General features: G+C 39.2%; 1 protein-coding gene across 3 annotated transcripts in view; it reads right to left on the reverse strand.

The window, feature by feature from the left end:
* The window catches only part of PDE10A (phosphodiesterase 10A), a 574288-nt gene that overhangs the window by 27441 nt on the left and 527489 nt on the right, over positions 1–19358 (reverse strand). For all 3 annotated transcript variants that reach the window (XM_073337888.1, XM_073337887.2, XM_073337882.1), the window contains 6 exons: positions 18164–18306; positions 14669–14761; positions 13906–14092; positions 12019–12161; positions 10348–10431; positions 6951–7101 (listed from right to left, as the gene is read on the reverse strand). In XM_073337888.1, coding sequence (XP_073193989.1) covers positions 6951–7101; positions 10348–10431; positions 12019–12161; positions 13906–14092; positions 14669–14761; positions 18164–18306 — 801 coding nt within the window. The remainder of the gene's footprint in view (positions 1–6950; positions 7102–10347; positions 10432–12018; positions 12162–13905; positions 14093–14668; positions 14762–18163; positions 18307–19358) is intronic.

A 19358-nucleotide genomic window follows, 5' to 3' on the forward strand; every position in this document is an offset into this window, starting at 1 on the left:
CACACTACAATATATAAATTAAAAAGAAACCAAATGGCAGTTTTTCACTCTATGCAATGAATTTTTGATGCTCTCAATTTTCCATTTTATTAGTACGACTGTTTCAGGTTTCCTGTTTAAAGTATGTTTTCTTGGTATTCTAAACTCTTTGTAGTTGTCCACCAGATGCACAGACTATAGCATGTTTCTGAGAAGATCTGTTTTATCACAGAAGTTACACAGGGTGTAAACATATTTGGCCAAATTGTTCTCATTAGATCCATGAACTGAGCTTGACCTTCTCACTTGTGTGTGTATATCAACTACCTGCCCCCAGATCCACTGAGGAGTTTCCAGGGGTCCAGGAGTCTGTGTGGGAGGAGGATGAAGGAGTCAGGGAACATACATCATTCCACCCAGTACCCATCTATCAATTTACTAAACAATTAAATACTGGCTGTGGCTGTATTAATCGGATAGTGGAAATCCTTCTGTGCTGGAGAAGAACTATGTGGGAAAAGTTCCCACAAGCTGGGGAAGTTCAGGAGAGAAGCAAGAGGCCCAAAAGCCAGTGCAGATAGTTACTGAGAGTCAACCTACTGTTTCTTCAGTAGTAGGCAAACCCTGTTCCAAATGGAAAAATATGGAAGAAACTCCAGGAGGGGGACTTTGCAGAATTACAGAATACACATACATACTCCAGAGGAGGAGCAACTGGGCCCATTTTTGTTAGGTGTTTATGTGTGTGTATGTATATGTATGTATGTCTGTGTGTGATGGTCCAAAGAGAGGGTGGAGAAAAGCAACACATTTATACTTCATCTGAAGACAAAGTGCTACATTCTACACCCAGCCTGAGCTCTGCTCAGACACAGAAAAGGGGGAGGCATGAGGAGCTGGTTATTTCTAGGAGCAGCTCTAATTTACACCAGTAGTGTAAGGTCCACCTTATTCCAGTAGAGAACTGGGAGTAGAGAGGAGCAAAGTGGATTTAGCAGACCAGAGAGAATCCAGCCCAAAGATTCTATGGCTTGGAAGGGATCATTGTTTATTTAACGGGATTTAACAGCAAACTAACAATTTAATAACAAGCTAACCTTGTTTTGTTTTTTTATCATCACATTTAAAAAAAAATGGCCTGTCTGTTCTTATATTACAGGAAGGCAAAACAAGGAAGCTAATTAGTTTCAGATTATTTTTCTCATACAAGTTGGGCAATGATAGTACATAGAATTACATTTTTATATTGCAGGCTCTCTCTCTACCATATAGACAAATTGCATTTGATAGGTTTTATTTAAAAATTCTTATTTGAACTAGAATACTAGTGTCACCTTCTGAGGTGCAATCCAGACTGGTGAAGAGTTGTGTCACCTTCTACCTTGTGACTCTGAGTACCTCAGAATGCCTTGCTGCTGTAGCTCTCTGCCTAGGACACCCACAATTAGCAACAACCATGAGCGCTATGTCTATGCATTGGGCAGCCCTGATCCAAAGATTTGGATCCTGGAGCTTGCCTGCAATACTACAGACTTCCACGGCTCTCCACCAGCCTTGGTTAACAACTGGTAAGGTGATGCCATGCTCCAACCCCAGCCCTAAATTTTCCCAAAACATGTGATCTGAACTGTCCTGGAACAATCAGAGGAATCAGAGTAGCAGCCGTGTTAATCTGTATCCGCAAAAAGAAAAGGAGTACTTGTGGCACCTTAGAGACCAACAAATTTATCTGAGCATAAGCTTTCGTGAGCTACAGCTCACTTCATCGGATGCATGCAGTGGAAAATACAGTGGGGAGATTTTATATACACAGAGAACATGAAACCATGGGTGTTGCCATACATACTACTCTACTTGTGCTACATTGATGAAATCTTCATCATCTGGACCTATGGAAAAGAAGCCCTTGAGGAATTCCACCATGATTTCAACAATTTCCATCCCACCATCAACCTCAGCCTGGACCAATCCACACAAGAGATCCACTTCCTGGACACTATGGTGCTAATAACCGTTGGTCAAATAAACACTATCCTATACCGGAAACCTACTGACTGCTATGCTTACCTACATGCCTCCAGCTTTCATCCAGACCACATCACATGATCCATTGTCTACAGCCAAGCTCTACGATACAACCGAATTTGCTCCAACCCCTCAGACAAACACCTACAAGATCTGTATCAAGTGTTCTTACAACTACAATACCCACCTGCTGAAGTGAAGAAACAGATTGACAGAGCCAGAAGAGTACCCAGAAGTTACCTACTACAGGACAGGCCCAACAAAGAAAATAACAGAACACCACAAGCCATTACCTTCAGCCCCCAACTAAAACTTCTCCAACGCATCATCAAGGATCTACAACCTATCCTGAAGGACGACCCATCACTCTCACAGATCTTGGGAGACAGGCCACTCCTTGCTTACAGACAGCCCCCCAACCTGAAGCAAATATTCACCAGCAACCACACACCACACAACAAAAACATTAACCCAGGAACCTATCCTTGCAACAAAGCTCGTTGCCAACTGTGTCCACATACCTATTCAGAAGACACCATCATAGGGCCTAATCACATCAATCACACTATTAGAGGCTCATTCACCTGCACATCTACCAATGTGATATATGCCATCATGTGCCAGCAATGCCCCTCTGCCATGTACATTGGTCAAACTGGACAGTCTCTACGTAAAAGAATAAATGGACACAAATCAGACATCAAGAATTATAACATTCAAAAACCAGTCGGAGAACACTTCAATCTCTTTGGTCACTCGATTACAGACCTAAAAGTGGCAATTCTTCAACAAAGAAAACTTCAAAAACAGACTCCAACGAGAGACTGCTGGATTGGAATTAATTTGCAAACAGGATACAATTAACTTAGGCTTGAGTAAAGACTGGGAGTGGATGTGTCATTACACAAAGTAAAACTATTTCCCCATGTTTATTTCCTCTCCCCACCCCCACTGTTCCTCACACATTCTTGTCAACTGCTGGAAATGGCCCACCTTGATTATCACTACAAAAGGTTCCGCTGCCCCCGACCCCGCTCTCCTGCTGATAATAGCTCACCTTACCTGATCACTCTTGTTACAGTGTGTATGGTAACACCCATTGTTTCATGTTCTCTGTGTATATAAAATCTCCCCACTGTATTTTCCACTGCATGCAGCCGATGAAGCGAGCTGTAGCTCACGAAAGCTTATGCTCAAATAAATTTGTGTCTCTAAGGTGCCACAAGTACTCCTTTAATCAGAGGAATGTTAAGGTTCATTGCTCCTTTAAAGGGTCACTATCCAACAGCTGTTACTTTAACTGGAGCTACCAAACAGTTCAGTTCAAACACAGCATTGGATTGGTTCACATGGAAAATAAAGCAAGCTTACTTCATTCCAAAGAGATAGATTTTAAGTGTGTACAAGTATAGGGATTAAAGCCAGAAATGGTAACAAGAGAAATAAAGATCAAAATGATTTTTAGTAATTAAAACTTAACAAGTTAGACTTGGTTCAAGGTAAAATCCTCACCACACCTTTCCATCAAGATGGCTGACCAAACCCCAAGGTCAGGACCTATCCCCCAAAGCCAAATGGCTGGTACCTTTGTCTTCTGAGTAACTACCTTCTATCAAAAACTGCAACATGAAAGGAGACAAGGGCAGATGTAGACGGGGAGGGGCAGAGTTGAGAAGGGTCTTGAAGGATAACAATTTTTATTATTACATGTGCTAGGTTCTTTCCAAACACAGAGGATGAGAGAATCTGTGCACTGAATAGAATATACTCTGACTACTGAGGCTATTCTGAACCCTTTGTTTCCTATGCTACCAGGAAATTAAAACAAATATTAAAAGACGCTTTTGCTATATAAATAAAAAGAGAACAAGAAAATAACTGGAGCCACTTTGCAGCGAGGAAGGGTAGAGACTAAGGATTATTTAGTTATGACCCAAAAGCTAGAGGAATACTTTGCTTCCATTTTCAGTAAGGATGCTAATGTGGAATATGGGGGCAAAGGCCGGTTGGCAAATGGGTGTGAGTAAACAGAAATGCAAATGGTCTTATTTAAACTCAAACAACTTCATGTGTTCATGTTGTGGTGACTGGCTAAACTCCATCCCAGAATACTGAAAGAATTGGCACATAACATTTTAAGTCTGGTAGCAAGGATTTTTAATAAATCTGTCAAGTTGGGGGTGGTACCATATGACTGGAGAACAGTGAAAGTAGTACCTATATTTAAGAAAGGGGAAAAAGGTGATCTGGACAACTGCAAACATGTTAGTCTGACAGCACTAGTATGCAAGCCTTGAGAACAAATTTTGAGGGGAAAAATCATTAAAGATGTGGAGGTAAATGAAAAATGGGATACAATGCAATGTGGGTTTACCAAAGGTAGGTTGTGCCAAACTAACCTGATATCTTTCTTTAACTGATATCTTGCAATTCAATAAAGCATTTGACATGGTATCACATGGGAAATTATTAGTTAAACTGAAGAAAATGGGGATTATTACAAGAACTGTAAGGTGGGTAAGGAACTGGCTAATGGGGAGATAACAGATTCACCTAAAGGGGAACTATGAGCTGGACAGAGGTTACTGGTGGAGTTTCTCAAGGATTGGTGTTGGGACAAAACTTATTTAACATTTTCATTAATGACCCTGGCACAAAAAGGAGGAAGTACTAATAAAATTTGCTGATGACACAAAATTGGGAGGCATTGTAAATCCAGAGGAGGATCAGAATGCGATACCAGAAGAATTGGGATGACTTTGAAGACTGCAGTAACAGAAATAGGATAAAAATTAATAGTACAAAGTTCAAAGTCATGCAATTAGGAGCTAACAGCAAGAATTTATGTTCTAAACTGGGGAATCATCAGTTGAAAACAACAGATGAGGAGGAAGACCTGTGTGGATTAGTCAACTCCTTGATGACTATGAGCCATCAATGTGATCAGGCAATGAAAAAGGTAAAGGCAATCCTAGAATGTAAGAGGCAAGGTATTTCTAGTAGAGAGAATTAAAATATGTTTCTTCATGTCTAAATATTAGTGACATTGTAGCAGAATTTTTGGAAGCCTTCTTGATCCATTGCTAGCTTCAAGCACTCAGCCACTGACCTCCCAGGGATCTGCTGCACACCATCTACCCACCTCCTTGCTGGTTGTCCCCTACTGCAATGACCTGCCACCATTCCTTCCATAATAATGTTCTCAAGTTTATTTCCATCTCTACGCCTGATGTGATCAAAATACATAGGTTTGTACCTGCTGATATCTGACAGCAGTGTCCGCTTCTCTCCAATAAAGAAATGTAATAAAAAGGTGGAAGAGTTGAATCATGCAGGGAAGGAAACTGGAATCCACTCTCTGTACTTTCTCCCACAAGAAGTATCCAGTAGAGATAGGGAAGTATTAATGCCATTTTACAAGACACTGGTAAGACCTCATCTGGAATACTGTGTACAATTCTGATTGCCCATGGTGAAGAAAGATTAACTTAAACTGGAACAGGTGCAGAGAAGGACCAATAGGAGGATTAGGGGAACTGTGGATCCATCTTACGAGAACAGACTGAAAGAGTTTGGCTTGTTTAGTTTAGCAAAATGAAGGCTGAGAGTGGATATGACTACTCTCTGTAAATACATCTGGGGGTAGGCACTAGGGAAGGAGAAGAGCTATTTAAACTAAAGGACAATGTTGGCCCAAGAACAAATGGTTATACATTGGCCATGAATAAATTTAAGCTGGAAATTAGAAGACTGTGTCTAACCATCAGAGGAGTGAGATTCTGGAACAGTCTCCCAAGAGCAGAAGTGGGAACAAGTTGCCTACGATAGCAAGGGACTGCACCCAGTTACCCAGGGGGTCCCTTCCAGGCTTATGATCCTCTGAAGCAGGGGAAGACACAATTCTCTGTGAAAAACCACTGCATTTTATAGTGAAATTTGTGCAACAAAAGTATTATGCTTTGCACTGACTTCAAATGGGAATTTTGCATGCATAGAGAACAACAGGCCCATAATTTGGATGTCGTTTTTCTTTTTTAAGTTGTTAACTGAAATACCACCCAAATGAAATGCTGTATTTTGGGCAAAGAATCTCTCTCTGAGTAAGACCAAATTATTTTTGTCAAAGTTCTGAGAGGTTGAAAATATATAAATAAACCCAACCGTCCCCCTCCCCCAAGAAATCCCCACATCAACCAATACACACTTGTAAATCTGAACCCTAGAACTGTTGTCTTGAGGATGGAAGAACTCCCAATCTAAGAACTACATTTTGTAATTTTATATGGCATGGATTCCATCTAAATCAACTGCTGAAGTAAAAAACATTTTGTTCTTTCAGATCTAGAAATTATTTCTTGCACAGTATTAAAATTCTGAACAACCATCATCATGCTGTGTAAGAATTCTAATTTTAGTTGGCTTAAAGATCATTCTTCATGACTGTAAGCATTATTATGGTAATTTTATCCATCCTGATCTGCATCTGAATTATACAGAAAGCAAGCTTTAACTTAGAGAAAGAACACCTTTGCTTTAAAAGAATATATAGGGGCTTTTTTCTTTTACAGAGTTTGCCATTAGAAAGTCAACATTTACACACAATTACCAAACAGTGATACCAGATATCACATTATTTCCTGTATTTAGAACAGCTGCAGCGTTGCTCATAACACTGTGTGGTAAATATGGATAAATGCTGACTTTTTAATGGTAATCACTGTATGGGAGAGTGCCATCTTGAGGACACCGCTGTGAGTATATAAAGGCCAAATTTTATGGAAAAGCCCACAGAGAATAAGTTTACAGAAAAACTCAAAGCAAAACAATAACAGACGAAAGATACTGTACATATTTCCAGGACATTTGACACCTTCCTTCCTAGCTCAGAATGACATTGCTGTCTGAGTTATGAGATTTTATGAGAGTACTATAGTCCCCGTGCTTACCTCCAGATCCGTGAAAAGCCCTTGGTTGTTCTGAAGTATGGCATACATGCAATGTGCAACTGTAATTGCATGCTTCCAGTTGTGATAGGGCACACGGCGATAGTTCTTCTTTACAGACATAGTAAAACGACATAGCTTTTCAAGTTCAAAGCTTCAAAGAAAAAATTGGTGAGAGAGAAGAAACAAAATGAAAAAAATGAGAATAATTCTATTTCATCCCAAAATAACCCACTCTTTATAACAAAAAATATATGATTTGGTTTCCTTTCTAAGATCTGTTAGAATTATGAAACTTTTAGATTCCAATAGTCATTGAGTACAAATCCAGGATGGTGGTCTGATTTTGGTCTGCCATCTTCTGATGCAGACCATTTTCCCAAGTAACTCTCAGGGTTCATTTGAACAAAACCCTCAGAATCCCTGACTGTTGCTTTCTTAAACAGGTATCTACTGCTAATAATCTCAAGAGAAATAATGAGTTTAAAGTGGACTATGTTTGTCAAGAAAACGTAACAATTTTTCCTTTTTTCTTCTTCTTTGATACATTTTTGTCTAGAACTCCATTCAAATTGTTGGAGCATGTAGTGGCTCCAGAAATAGTCTCATTGGCTTTTTTACTGAGTTATTGTCACTCAAACATAATTGACATCCTCTGACCATAATCCATGTCTCAATCTATATAGTTTGAGGGGCTATTTTATTTAAGGAAACTTATCTCTAAGCCTGCTTACCTACTATGAATGCTTAAAATAGACTGGTGGTCAAAAGAAATTGGGGAGTAATAGTAAAAAGGACTGCTAAATCAGCATTATGTGATTAAGCATAAGCACGCAGCATTAAGAATATCTACCAGCATCGCTGTTTCTGACTGTCAGCATATTTATATGGCCCTTGTCACAAACGTGTATGAGTGTCTCACAATCATTAATGGATTTTGTCTACATAACACTCCTGCAAGATGGCAGGAAGCAGTATCCCTATTGTTACACAATGGAAATTTAGGCCTCTAATAGTTTAAAGGTAAAATTTTCAAAAGCCCCTGCATGACCTGTCAAAGGTCACAGAGGAAATCTGTTGAACCCAAGTTTTTGAATTAAACCCAAGTCTCCTGATTTCCAGTTCTGTGCTCTTTCAAACTGCCCACTCTTCCAACCTATTTTAGCAGTTTCTTTGAAACTGAGGTGTTGTTCTATAGCAGAATTTCTTGTACATTACATTAGCTAGTTACTATACTGATACTGTTTGTGTGTCTAAAAATGGAGGTTACTTCCTTCTTTCAAGATAGGTGGTCCCTATCTGTATTCCACATGGGCATGCGTACCTACGAAAGGAATACACATGGAAACCAGCACTCAAAGAAGAAATGGCAGTTACTGTAACTAGAGGTTCTTCGAGATGTGTGGTCCCTATCTGTATTCCACTCGGAGGTATGCATGTGCGTGTGGAATACACAAAGGGTCCAGCACTCAAAGAAGTAAAACTTTGATTATATATAATTATTATTAATAATAATATTAATATACATTTCATACACCATCCTTCACTCAAGTTTAAATGCCTGGGTATTGCAATGTATGTTATATGCATGATTACCAACCACATGGTGAGTCCTTCAATATTATGGTTGAACATGCAAAGTTAAGGATGAAGTGGACACATTAATCATAAACCCCTTCCTTTTGGTTAGTGTGGATTGACTGTCTGACCTCATCTGGGAGAGTTCTCTTTGGTTTTGTTACTCTTTTATATAGTGGCAGTATTAATGTCCTGCTTTTACAGTATACATGGGCTGAAAAAACAGCTAAATGGTTCTGACCTATCATGTAAAAATGTAAACACATTTACTATAGAAAGCTATTTAGACAGAAAAATATAGTACTCCATGCTTATTGTTTAGTATTATAACATTTACAGAGCTTTAGCCTTGCATCAGAAAAAAAACTGGAGGCATATTGTCTTTCACAAAATCTTTAGTATTTTTTCTTCTCTTTCTTAAATTCTAGAGGTTTCAGTCAAACATTTTCAAACATTTGTTAAAAATATTCTTTGAAATAGGATATTCCTCAGAATATATATATTACAATGATCACTTCCTTCTGTACAAATACCTGTCCATGCCTATTTACTTTCAGAAACTACTAAAGGACAGGACAATCACCACCAAAAGCAAAATCACCACAGAGAGAATACCTCAGCCTAGAATATAACTATTCCCTCTACTGCTGTGCTCTCATTAGAGGGCAGCACTACATCACTTCTTATTGGGAGCAAGCAAGGAATTGTCACTGGGAGTTGCAGCTCTTTCTCTACACTCCCTCTCTGTGGACAGCTTAACAGCTACACTCTACCCTTTACACAGGACTGTGCTCAATGGTGTAATTCTAGTCCTCAATAAGCTCAGCATCTAAATGCAATGTTAAGACAGTTGCAGACTTTGTTTTGGAGAGATAAGAAGCTTTTTTTCTCTCTATATATATATATTTAAAAATATAAGAAACTTCAAAATAATAAATATGTTTGGATGGCTTGAAGGATTCCAGGCCTTCCAATCTTGACAGTATTCCTTTGGAAATATTTTTTTCTCACATTTATTTATTTTTTAAAAATATCTGTGGGCTAAGACTCACTAAGCAAAGTTTCAACTTGGTGCAATTTTTTCCACACCAAACTGAAACCCCCTGGAAAACAAAGTTTAGAATAGAAGCAATTTAGGAGTAAATTTAGCTCCCATCTCTGGAACCAAAGACTTCTGACACTGGAAACAAGGTGATTTTTCTGTGAAGCAGGGTGCTGTATTTAAGAGGGGCTACTGCTCATCCACGTTGCAGCATGGAGGCAGAAGGGAGCAGAATGCGTCAGGAATGGGGCCAGAAGGGCCATTCATGTCTTCTATTCCTGTCCACAGTTGTTGAATGCTAGATAAGGTTCTAATCAATAACATCTTTTTAGACACTATTTAAATAATATTTTAAACTAATTCAGCAGCTATATTTTGAAATCCTGTGTAGATGAGCCTTAGGTCTCCTTTACTATTGAGAGGTCCTGTTATGTTGCCATCATCCTTCTCACTGAGGAGCAGCTGATGCATCTCCACTCAGAACCAAGCAATGCTGCTGTTTACTCAAAGGGCCATTGTCCAATGGAAAGAGTTCCCTCACTCGGAACTGAGCTCACTGACCCCACAACATCCCCAGCCCTACCAGCTGAGGAACAAAAACTGGGCCTGGAAATCCAATTTGCTTAATAGATTCCTGTGTAGACAAGGTATACTATGTTGCTAAAAAAAAATATCCAAGCATGAGGAGTCTGATTACAACATTCAGTAAAAGAAAAATAAAATAATAATAATAATCACAGAACCAAAATAATAGTGATGAAAAATACTTGTAATTCATACCAGGTTGCACCACAGGACTGGTGGACCATGTAGACAAAAATGGCCGGCCAGACATCCTCGTAGGGACCGATATCAAAGTGGTATCTGACATAAAGAATATTTAAGTTCAGCAGCAGGAAATATCCTTTAATTCTTATTATACTTAGGCTAAAAACTGCTAGATGACATGCTCACCTGACAGCAGAGTCTTGTTTCTGACCATACATACTATATTGACTTTGTCGACCAGATCCTCAGCTGGTGCAAGTTGGTGTAGTTCCACTGACTTCAATGGAGCTAGGAAGATTTACATCAGCTCAGGACCTGGCCCTATTGCTTAATAGAAACATCCTCCCCTTTCCCTTTTTAAGGGAACTATATCGTTTAAAGAACGAGTAAGAGAGCTCATCAGAATCTTCTTTGTTGAATTAGGATAATGAGGGGAGTTATAATGTCATTCAAAAGTATTCAAACTCAAATTAACCCTTCGCCACACAAAGCTGTAAGGGTGGCTCATATTTAATGAGAAATTCACTGGTGTTTTCAGGGCTGGTTGAAATCAATTACTTATTTCAAGAACTGGATGCAACTTCCACCAGGTTTCATTTTTGTAGGGAAAAACATTAGCTTTTACTATTTAATAGAAACTAAATAAAAATGTCAAAATTTAAGGATTTAATACTGTACTTTTATGCTTCATTAGTTGATGTTCCCCCCTGCCCACCCATATCAACATTCATAGCCTCATGTTGGGGGCTAGCATAGCAGAGCTGCTTGTCCTTCCAATATTAATTACCCTCTTTCATTGCACCTGATGTGCTGAAATGTTCTATTTATGTCCCATTGAATCTAACCAAATGTTAGAGTGTCTGTGATACACTGAACAGCACAGCAGGTGTCAGATCTGAAAGTAGCTGAATTGTTTGGAAAACGATTACCTGTGTTCAGATTCTAAAACAATGGGGGTTTGTATTTCCAAAAAGAAAGCCTGCCATATTTAAAAGTAAAAATCATTTTGTTGAGGAGGTGCGTTATATAATATCATTCAACAAAACATTAAAAATTATACTGCAAAGAACTATCCTACATTACGCTTAATCCTGAAAACTGCTGAGCACTCCAACAATCAAAGCACTTAAGCACATATTTAACTTTAATCATGAGTAGTCCCAGTTAAACTTAAGCACATGCATGCATGCCTTGCTGGATTGGAGCCAGAGTGCTCAATGCTTTGCATCACTGAGCTTTTGTATTTTCATTTTTTTGTGGTTTATTTTTTATATGATCAGAAAGTCGGGTCTCCCTTACTTGGTTTCTCCTGGAAGCCTCATTCACTACAGGAGAACTGGTAGGATTAGGATAGCAGAGATCCCATGCAAACAAAGCCTAATTAATAGAACTTTTTTCTCTACATTCCTTTGGCTTGATTTACTGTTGCTGTGCAAAATATATAATTATTTACACGTGTGCAAAGTGGATGCAAAATGCTTCTACTCTGATTAGGTAACATTTTACATTTGTGTTACACTTTGTACAGATATAATGAGGTGCAAGGTAATTCAAAATGAATCCCAATAGCTTTAGGATGTTTCTTTGATAACAACTTCCACAAACCCTCTGCTGTACATGGAAAATTTAACTTCATGAGCAAAATACAGGTTATAGCTGCTGTTGAAATGACAAAAGACTCACAGTTCAATTTCTTTGCAGATGTGGGTAGGGAGTGTGCAGTTCATGAGATTTTGCCATTCTTCTGCTGTACAAATACTGTGATAGGACAGCTTCTCCATCGTTACACGATAAATACACTCTGAATGGCGAATTCTGTGGTACATCTGAAAGAACAATCGTTATTCATTAACACTGGACTTCGGTTACAAAGATAATGCCTGTTTCCTTCAAGATCAAACATTTATTCTTAAGAATAAAGGCTTACATTTTCAAAACTGACTAGTTATTTTGGATGCCTGACCTGACACATTTTATAAGAGCCAGATGTTACGAAGGTGAAAACTTAGCACTTCTGAAAATCAGGTCCTTTCCCTTTAAGGCAGGGGTGGGCAAACTTTTTGGCCGAAGGGCCACACTGGCGTTGCAAAACTTTATGGAGTGCTGGGTAGGGAAGGCTGTGCCTCCCCAAACAGCCTGGCCTCCGCCCCCTATCCACCCCCTCCCACTTCCTGCCCCCTGTCTGCCGCCGTCAGAACCCCCAACCCATCCAACGCTCCTTGTCCTCTGACCGCCCCCTCCCGGAACCCACAGGCTATCCAACCCCCCCTGCTCCTTGTCCCCTGACTACCCTGCCCTGAGGGACACTCAAAAAAGGAAGCACCTCTGCGAAGCCTATTTCAATGCCCTTGCTACTACCTGTGATGTGGGTAGAAGGTGCAGAACTGAGAAACGAGCACATTGCATCCTTTTGACCACTGCGCTAGCCAAGCCACAATTTGGCCCAAAAGAGCTAATTTAGATAACATATTTTCTACACATTTTCAATCTCCCACTGAGTTTTTCAAGTAATGTATTGTCACTGTTGCTTCAGGGACAGCGTTTTTCACAACAGAGAGTGGAGAAATTACCACTCAGCGCCAGGGAAAAACAAGTTCAATGATATAGTAAAAGATTGAAATTCAACTATATTAGGCCTGGTGTGGATTGTAAATGAGTAAAGAGAATTATGCTTCATTTGTAGAAAGTCCCCAGGAGCAACATGCTTTGAGGGTTCATCCTCTAACATGGTAGATCCATGTCCAATAGATGGACTTGACTAGACCTGATCCTGATTTACACTAAGGCCACTTTATACCACTCTAAAGAGGCCTTAAAGTGGGCATAAATATAATTTACTTCCCCTTTTACAGCCAGAGTGCTGTAAAAGGGATCTTATGAGACTCTGGTCTATGTCATTGTACAATATCTCTCTTCAATAAAATGTGCTGAGTTCCTCTTTGTAATGGTCAATATTGCATTTTTATACCTATATGGTAATGATTATAAATGTTTTTATACTTTCTAAATGAACAGTTATCTTTCTTTAAAAGAAAAAGAAGGCTGACTTTCACAGTTAATAGCATCAACACTCATCTAGACGCATGGGTAGTTATGTGAGAAAATTCCAGGATGTTAAAATAAATATTCAAATGTATTTGATATACTCTTTCCACACTACGTATTTGAGTACACTCCCTCCACCATGCAGTAAACTGTGCAAAATACATACTCTGAACCTGAATAAATGACTCAGGCCCATTCACCTTATCTGAACAAAGTTAAGTGGTGCTCTACATACTTTGACTGGAGTACATTGTTTTACGTTAGCTGTACATAACAGATATATCAATTGCACAATTATTTCAGAAGAAATCAACCGAATCCTTATTGTGAAAGAATCAACATATTACTGATGCCCCATTAGCTCAACAAAACAGAATTATTAATCAATTTTAATGATTTGGAAGATGAAGCAGAATTGATAAAATCCCAAACTGATCCTAACTCAATATGTTACAAGCAATAGCTGACAGAACTGAAACTATTTTCTTCACACTTCATATTAGGCTTTTGGGGGGTAAAACTTACATTAGCACAGTGTAAGGCTAAAGCACAAAAGACTGCAAACATTTTAAAGTTGTTCTCATCGGTTTTAGAGAAGGCACTTCCACTTATTTTGTTCACCATCTGCACAACGCCTATTACACTCCCTCGACTCACAATCGGCATGCACAGAATGTTCCTGGTTGTGTAGCCTGTGTAGAGGTCAACTTCTCTGGAGAGTTGGGGAAGAGAAGGACAACAGTTAATGGTCATCCCTTCTTCCCTAGAAATGTCATTTAAATATACACAGGGTTCACTAATCTAACACTTAAATGCATGCATCAATTATTATAATACCCATTTAAAAGTTAAAGAAATAAACTTCAGCCAATTAAGTCAGCTCATTCATAAAAATACTGAAAATGTTTTAAAAACTCTATTTTTATGACTTAGCTGGTCGTCAGGTGACTGAAACACACCTATTTTCTAAACCAATCAGACTTAATTAAGGTTATTAATGTACAGCAATAGTCCATCCAGCTGTGCAAACTTCTATATAGAACAAAATAACTAATGCTTCCTCAATTATTTGGTAAAACAGAATCAAAATCATTTTAATAGACTACAGTCACAAGATCAGAGTGCATGCTATGAAAATAAATATTTCAAGTTTGTCTCTTCATCATACCCCTTAATTCCATGAAAACGTACTAATCAAGTGATAACGTCTTTAAAATTTGAGTGGAACATTAAGTAAAAAGCAAGCTTTTTTTTTCCCTGTCTTAGTTGTAATTAAAGAATGTCTTACCTGTTAAAGCGTGGATCTGCATAGGCATCAGGAATGTTAAGGACTTCACCTGTTCTTGCTACCTGACCCGCTATTCCTTTCTCAATAGAAAATCTGCACATATTAAAGAAACATGTTGATCAGCATACGAACAGTTTGAATAAACATTTTTTCATTGTAGACTACCCTGAACATACAAATGTACATTCAATCCAAACCAGCTTAATTTTGTTGTTTGTAAGGATAAAATTCTTGAAAGACAAGAAGGAATTGTAATGAATAATACAGATCTACTGAAAATATTTATATGGATATAGAGCAGGGGTGTGCAAACTTTTTGGCCTGAGGGCCACATCTGGGAATAGAAATTGTATGGCGGGCCATGAATACTCACAAAATTGGGGTTGAGGTGCAGGAGGGGGTGAGGGCTCTGAGGTGGGGCCAGAAATAAGGCATTCAGGGTGCAGGAGGGGGCTCCAGGCTGGGGTGGAGTGCAGGGGGATGGGGAGAGGTGAGGGTTCTGATTGGGGGTGCAGGCTCTGGAGTGGGGATGGGGATGATGGGTTTGGGGTGCAGGAGGTTGCTCTGGGCTAGGATCGAGGGGTTTGGAGGGCAGGAGGGGGATCAGGGCTGGGGTAGGGGCGCGAGGGGAGGCTCAGGGATGCAAGCTCTGGGCAGCGCTTACCTCAAGAATCTCCCGAAAGCAGCGGCATGTCCCTTCTCTGGCTCCTACATGGAGGCACAGCCAGGCAGCTCTGCTCACTGCCCCATCCACAGGCACTGTCCCTGCTGCTCCCACTGGCCATGGTTCCTGACCAATGGGAGCTGAGGGGGCGGCGCCTGTGACGGGGGCAGTGTGCAGAGAGGAGCCCCTGGCTGCCCCTAAGTGTAGGAGCCGGAGGGGGGCCATGCCGCTGCTTCTGGGAGCCACACGGAGTGGCCCCAGACCTTGCTCCCTGGCTGGAGCAGGGCAAGCCTCAGACCCTACTTCCCAGCGGGAGCTCGAGGGCTGGATTAAAATGGATGGTGGGCTGGATCCGACCCACGGGCCGTAGTTTGCCCACCCCGATATAGAGCTAAAAAAGGTCCCATACTATAATCATTTTGGTTCAGTATGGATTGCTGCCCATAATAAGATTAGAGGTTATTTTTAATTCATGTTCATTACATTCAATTACATTTGCGCAGTCTGATGACTTGTGTTTAAGTCATCAGTTTATTTTATAATTTATCAACTGAATCTCTTATATTCATGCTATTTTATGAATGAATCTCATGTAATATGCTTCTTTGGTGCAAAAAAAAAAAAAGTTTGGAATAAGTCAATGGAAAATGTCAAGTATGCAGTTCATGTGCACTTGGGTCACACAGACCTTAAAATGGATGGATAAATTTCATTTTACAGCAAGCTAAAATGCACTAGTACTGACAGAATCTTGTAGACCTTCCACAATGAAATCAAATACATGAAGCATACTATAGTTGAATCATACAAATCCTGCAGTCAATATTATTACAAGAAAATAATTTGGATCATTCTTCAACATAAAACACTTCTGGCTTTTATAATTCAAAGGAGACATGGGTGAAATAAGCAGAGATGCCCAAAGGTGGGCCACACGCAGATGTTAGTCTAAGTGGGTAAATCCTGGCTCCACTGAAATCAGTTGCAAAACTCCCTTTGACTTCATTAGGGCCAGGATTTTACGCAGTACAGCAGGAAAGCAGAGTTGCGAACTGAACGGTCAACCACACACCTCATTTGAAAGCAAATACAGTACAGTACTGTGTTAAATGTAAACTACTAAAAATATAAAGTGAAAGTTTATAAAAAGATTTGACCAAGTAAGGAAACTGGGCTTGTTTCATTTTTCTTCTGTATAGCAAAGTTTCAAAACTGTATTAAGTCAACGTTCCGTTTTAAAGTTTTGAAAGAACCACTGTAACATTTTGTTCAGTTATGAACATTTCAGAGTTACAATCAACCTCCATTCCCCAGGTGTTTGTAACTCCTACGTTCTACTGTATGTCTAGAAGAAGTTTAAGTTGGTGTATTCTATACCTTCTTCTGCCTATCCCCACAACATGTACACCAATTACAGCATTATACCAATTCAGACTACTTCAGACAGACTCTTACCCTCTTGCAAATGTATATGTTACAGTCCTTTCCCCTTATACATCACACCTGAATTTGCCTCATAGATTCCCTTACATTCAAAGTCAAAATTTGTGTAATTCTCACACTGAGGGGACAGACGAGAGGACTGTAAACAAGAAAATCAATTATCAGGAGGGTATAAGAAAGTGTAAGTAGGCCACCTCCTTCTTTAATTCACACCATCTTCTTGCTCCTTAATATGTAAACTGCACCAGTGTAGACTCTCTTATGCTCATGTACACAATGTAGTAAGAAAGAATAAACATCAGCCTACGTGAGTCCCATTGAGAGTATGGGAATTTGACTTACATTCTTGTATGAACCATATCTGATACTATAACTTTAAAGATACAAAGAAACAATTGAATAAACCATTTTAGAATGTCACTGCTGAGTGAAGAGTGGTATGTATTTTATGTTTGAAAGATTTTGAAGTAATGCATGGGATTTAGTCACACATTTTTCACTAAACTATAAAACAATGTGGACCCAAATCCCCTACCCTGCTTTGAAAAATCTCAACCTATATCCATTAGGGATTTTCCTGAACGAAAGGCACTATATAAATTATCATTCGCTCCTAAAACTGAAATATTTAAAAGTTACCTTGTTATTCTGGCTGTTTTTTCCACTAAGGAGGTGTGTATGTGTAAAATGTACACATTAATGAGGCAATTTGTACCATGTAGATGATGCACAAGTTTTAAAAATACTCATAGAATCTTGTGTAACCTTCCATGCCTGTGCAAAGCTTAAAATTGACCAGTTCCAGTGCACTTTAAAATCACAATTATTTAAATCAGAACAAAGTCCAGACTCATCATATCAGGTGAGGCAAGGAGACACTAAACTAAGAGTAAATGGATTGCCCACCTTAAAAGGATTGATTAGATCTGACCAGTTACCGGCAATGCCTGATTCGCCAACCAGAATTACCCACAATAATTTCCCTACTTTGGGTGTGTGTGAGAGAACATGTCACATTTAGATTGATCTTGGGAAAGCCAATAAAAGTCTTGTACTTTCAGAACTGTAGATAAGGGGGTTTAATTTAACACCTGCTCCTTTACCTACCTTGGAGCACCTGTGTTTTTTTCCAACCTGATTTCCAAAAGGACCGCCTCCGGAAGACGGCATTTCCAGGAGTGACGTTATAGCTTCAGAGACGTTGTTTCGATGGCACTGCAATGTCATTCCCAGAAGTACTACCTTCTGGAGGCGGGTCCTGGTGGGAATGATATCACAGTATGACAAGTATTGTCAGGGTAGGCACCTGCAAGTAGGCACAGACACTGGGTAACAAAATACCTGCCATCGCTAGTTAGAATTAAATTGCATTCTTCTGCTGTTCCTACCTTATTTCTTTGGTCTTCTTGAAGACAGGTTTCCCCTCCTTCTCCTCTCCAATATCAAAAAGGTCTGAATACAGCTCCTTGTTTTTGTGATCAACCTGGAAGAGTGCACAGCGGTCTGCATTCACCAGGTTTTTTGCATATATCTATAGACAAAGAACAAAACTAAGATTAACCATCATGAGATTCAGGTGAACTTTAGTCCCTAATCTGTTCATGAAGGTAGACCCTTCGAATATGAAAGTTCTGACAGCTTTTCTAATAGAGAAAGCATTTTCCAGAAGTTTCCTCAACTATAACAATTTAGGCCATAACTTCACACAAAAATATTTTTTTTGTTTTATACAATAATTTCTTTAAATCAAGCTGTCATTTACAGTTTTAACATTTAAATTTAAAAAGTCAGGGATTTTTTTTAGATGCTTCAGTGGGTGATGTACAAGGAGAAAAATGGGTCTCCCATTGAAGAGGGGTATTTTGTGGGTAGAAAGTCCTTGCTTTTGGACTGACAACCTTTTCCCTACTTTTTAAAATGATTTACTTTCCAGTACTTTAATAGATTTGAAGACACAACAATATCAAAGAACATTTTATGGGCATTATGATTTCTAAAACTCTGAATAAATAGTGTTCCTAATGGAAACGCAGGCTGACCAGTCACTGTATCATTACAGCTAGATGCACCTATCAAAATGTGCTTTGAGGCCAAAGAGAGAAGCATCACGGCATCCTACTTTACAATTAGAGCTTGATGAGATTTTTCTGACATTTCTTTTCCCATTTTTTTTAATAAAATAAGCAAGAAAAGTCCTTGCTTTCTTACATCCTTTAGTTTATTTATCATTAATAGCATTTATTGTACTGTGGTAGCATTTAGATGCCTCAGCCAGGTTGGGACCCCTCTGTGTTAGGCATTGCACAGACATATAATAAATGACAGTCCTTGGCCCCAAAGACATAGAGACTTCAAACCCCTTGGGGTTCAGAGTGTTTTCTCAAGATTAAAATACTCCACATTTTAAATGATAAGCCAGATAAATATTTATTGTTTGAAAATTATAATACGCTTAACTCCTAAAGTGCTTACCTAGGTTACTTCTGAACTATACAAGAGCAAGAAAATTCTGGGATTAAGAGCTAACCCCTGAGTACACGAAACGCAATCCCTCTTGCGTATATGATATTGTAGCTCATAAGG

The sequence above is a fragment of the Lepidochelys kempii genome, chromosome 3, assembly GCF_965140285.1.
Source record: "Lepidochelys kempii isolate rLepKem1 chromosome 3, rLepKem1.hap1, whole genome shotgun sequence".
Lineage (NCBI taxonomy): Eukaryota > Metazoa > Chordata > Testudines > Cheloniidae > Lepidochelys > Lepidochelys kempii.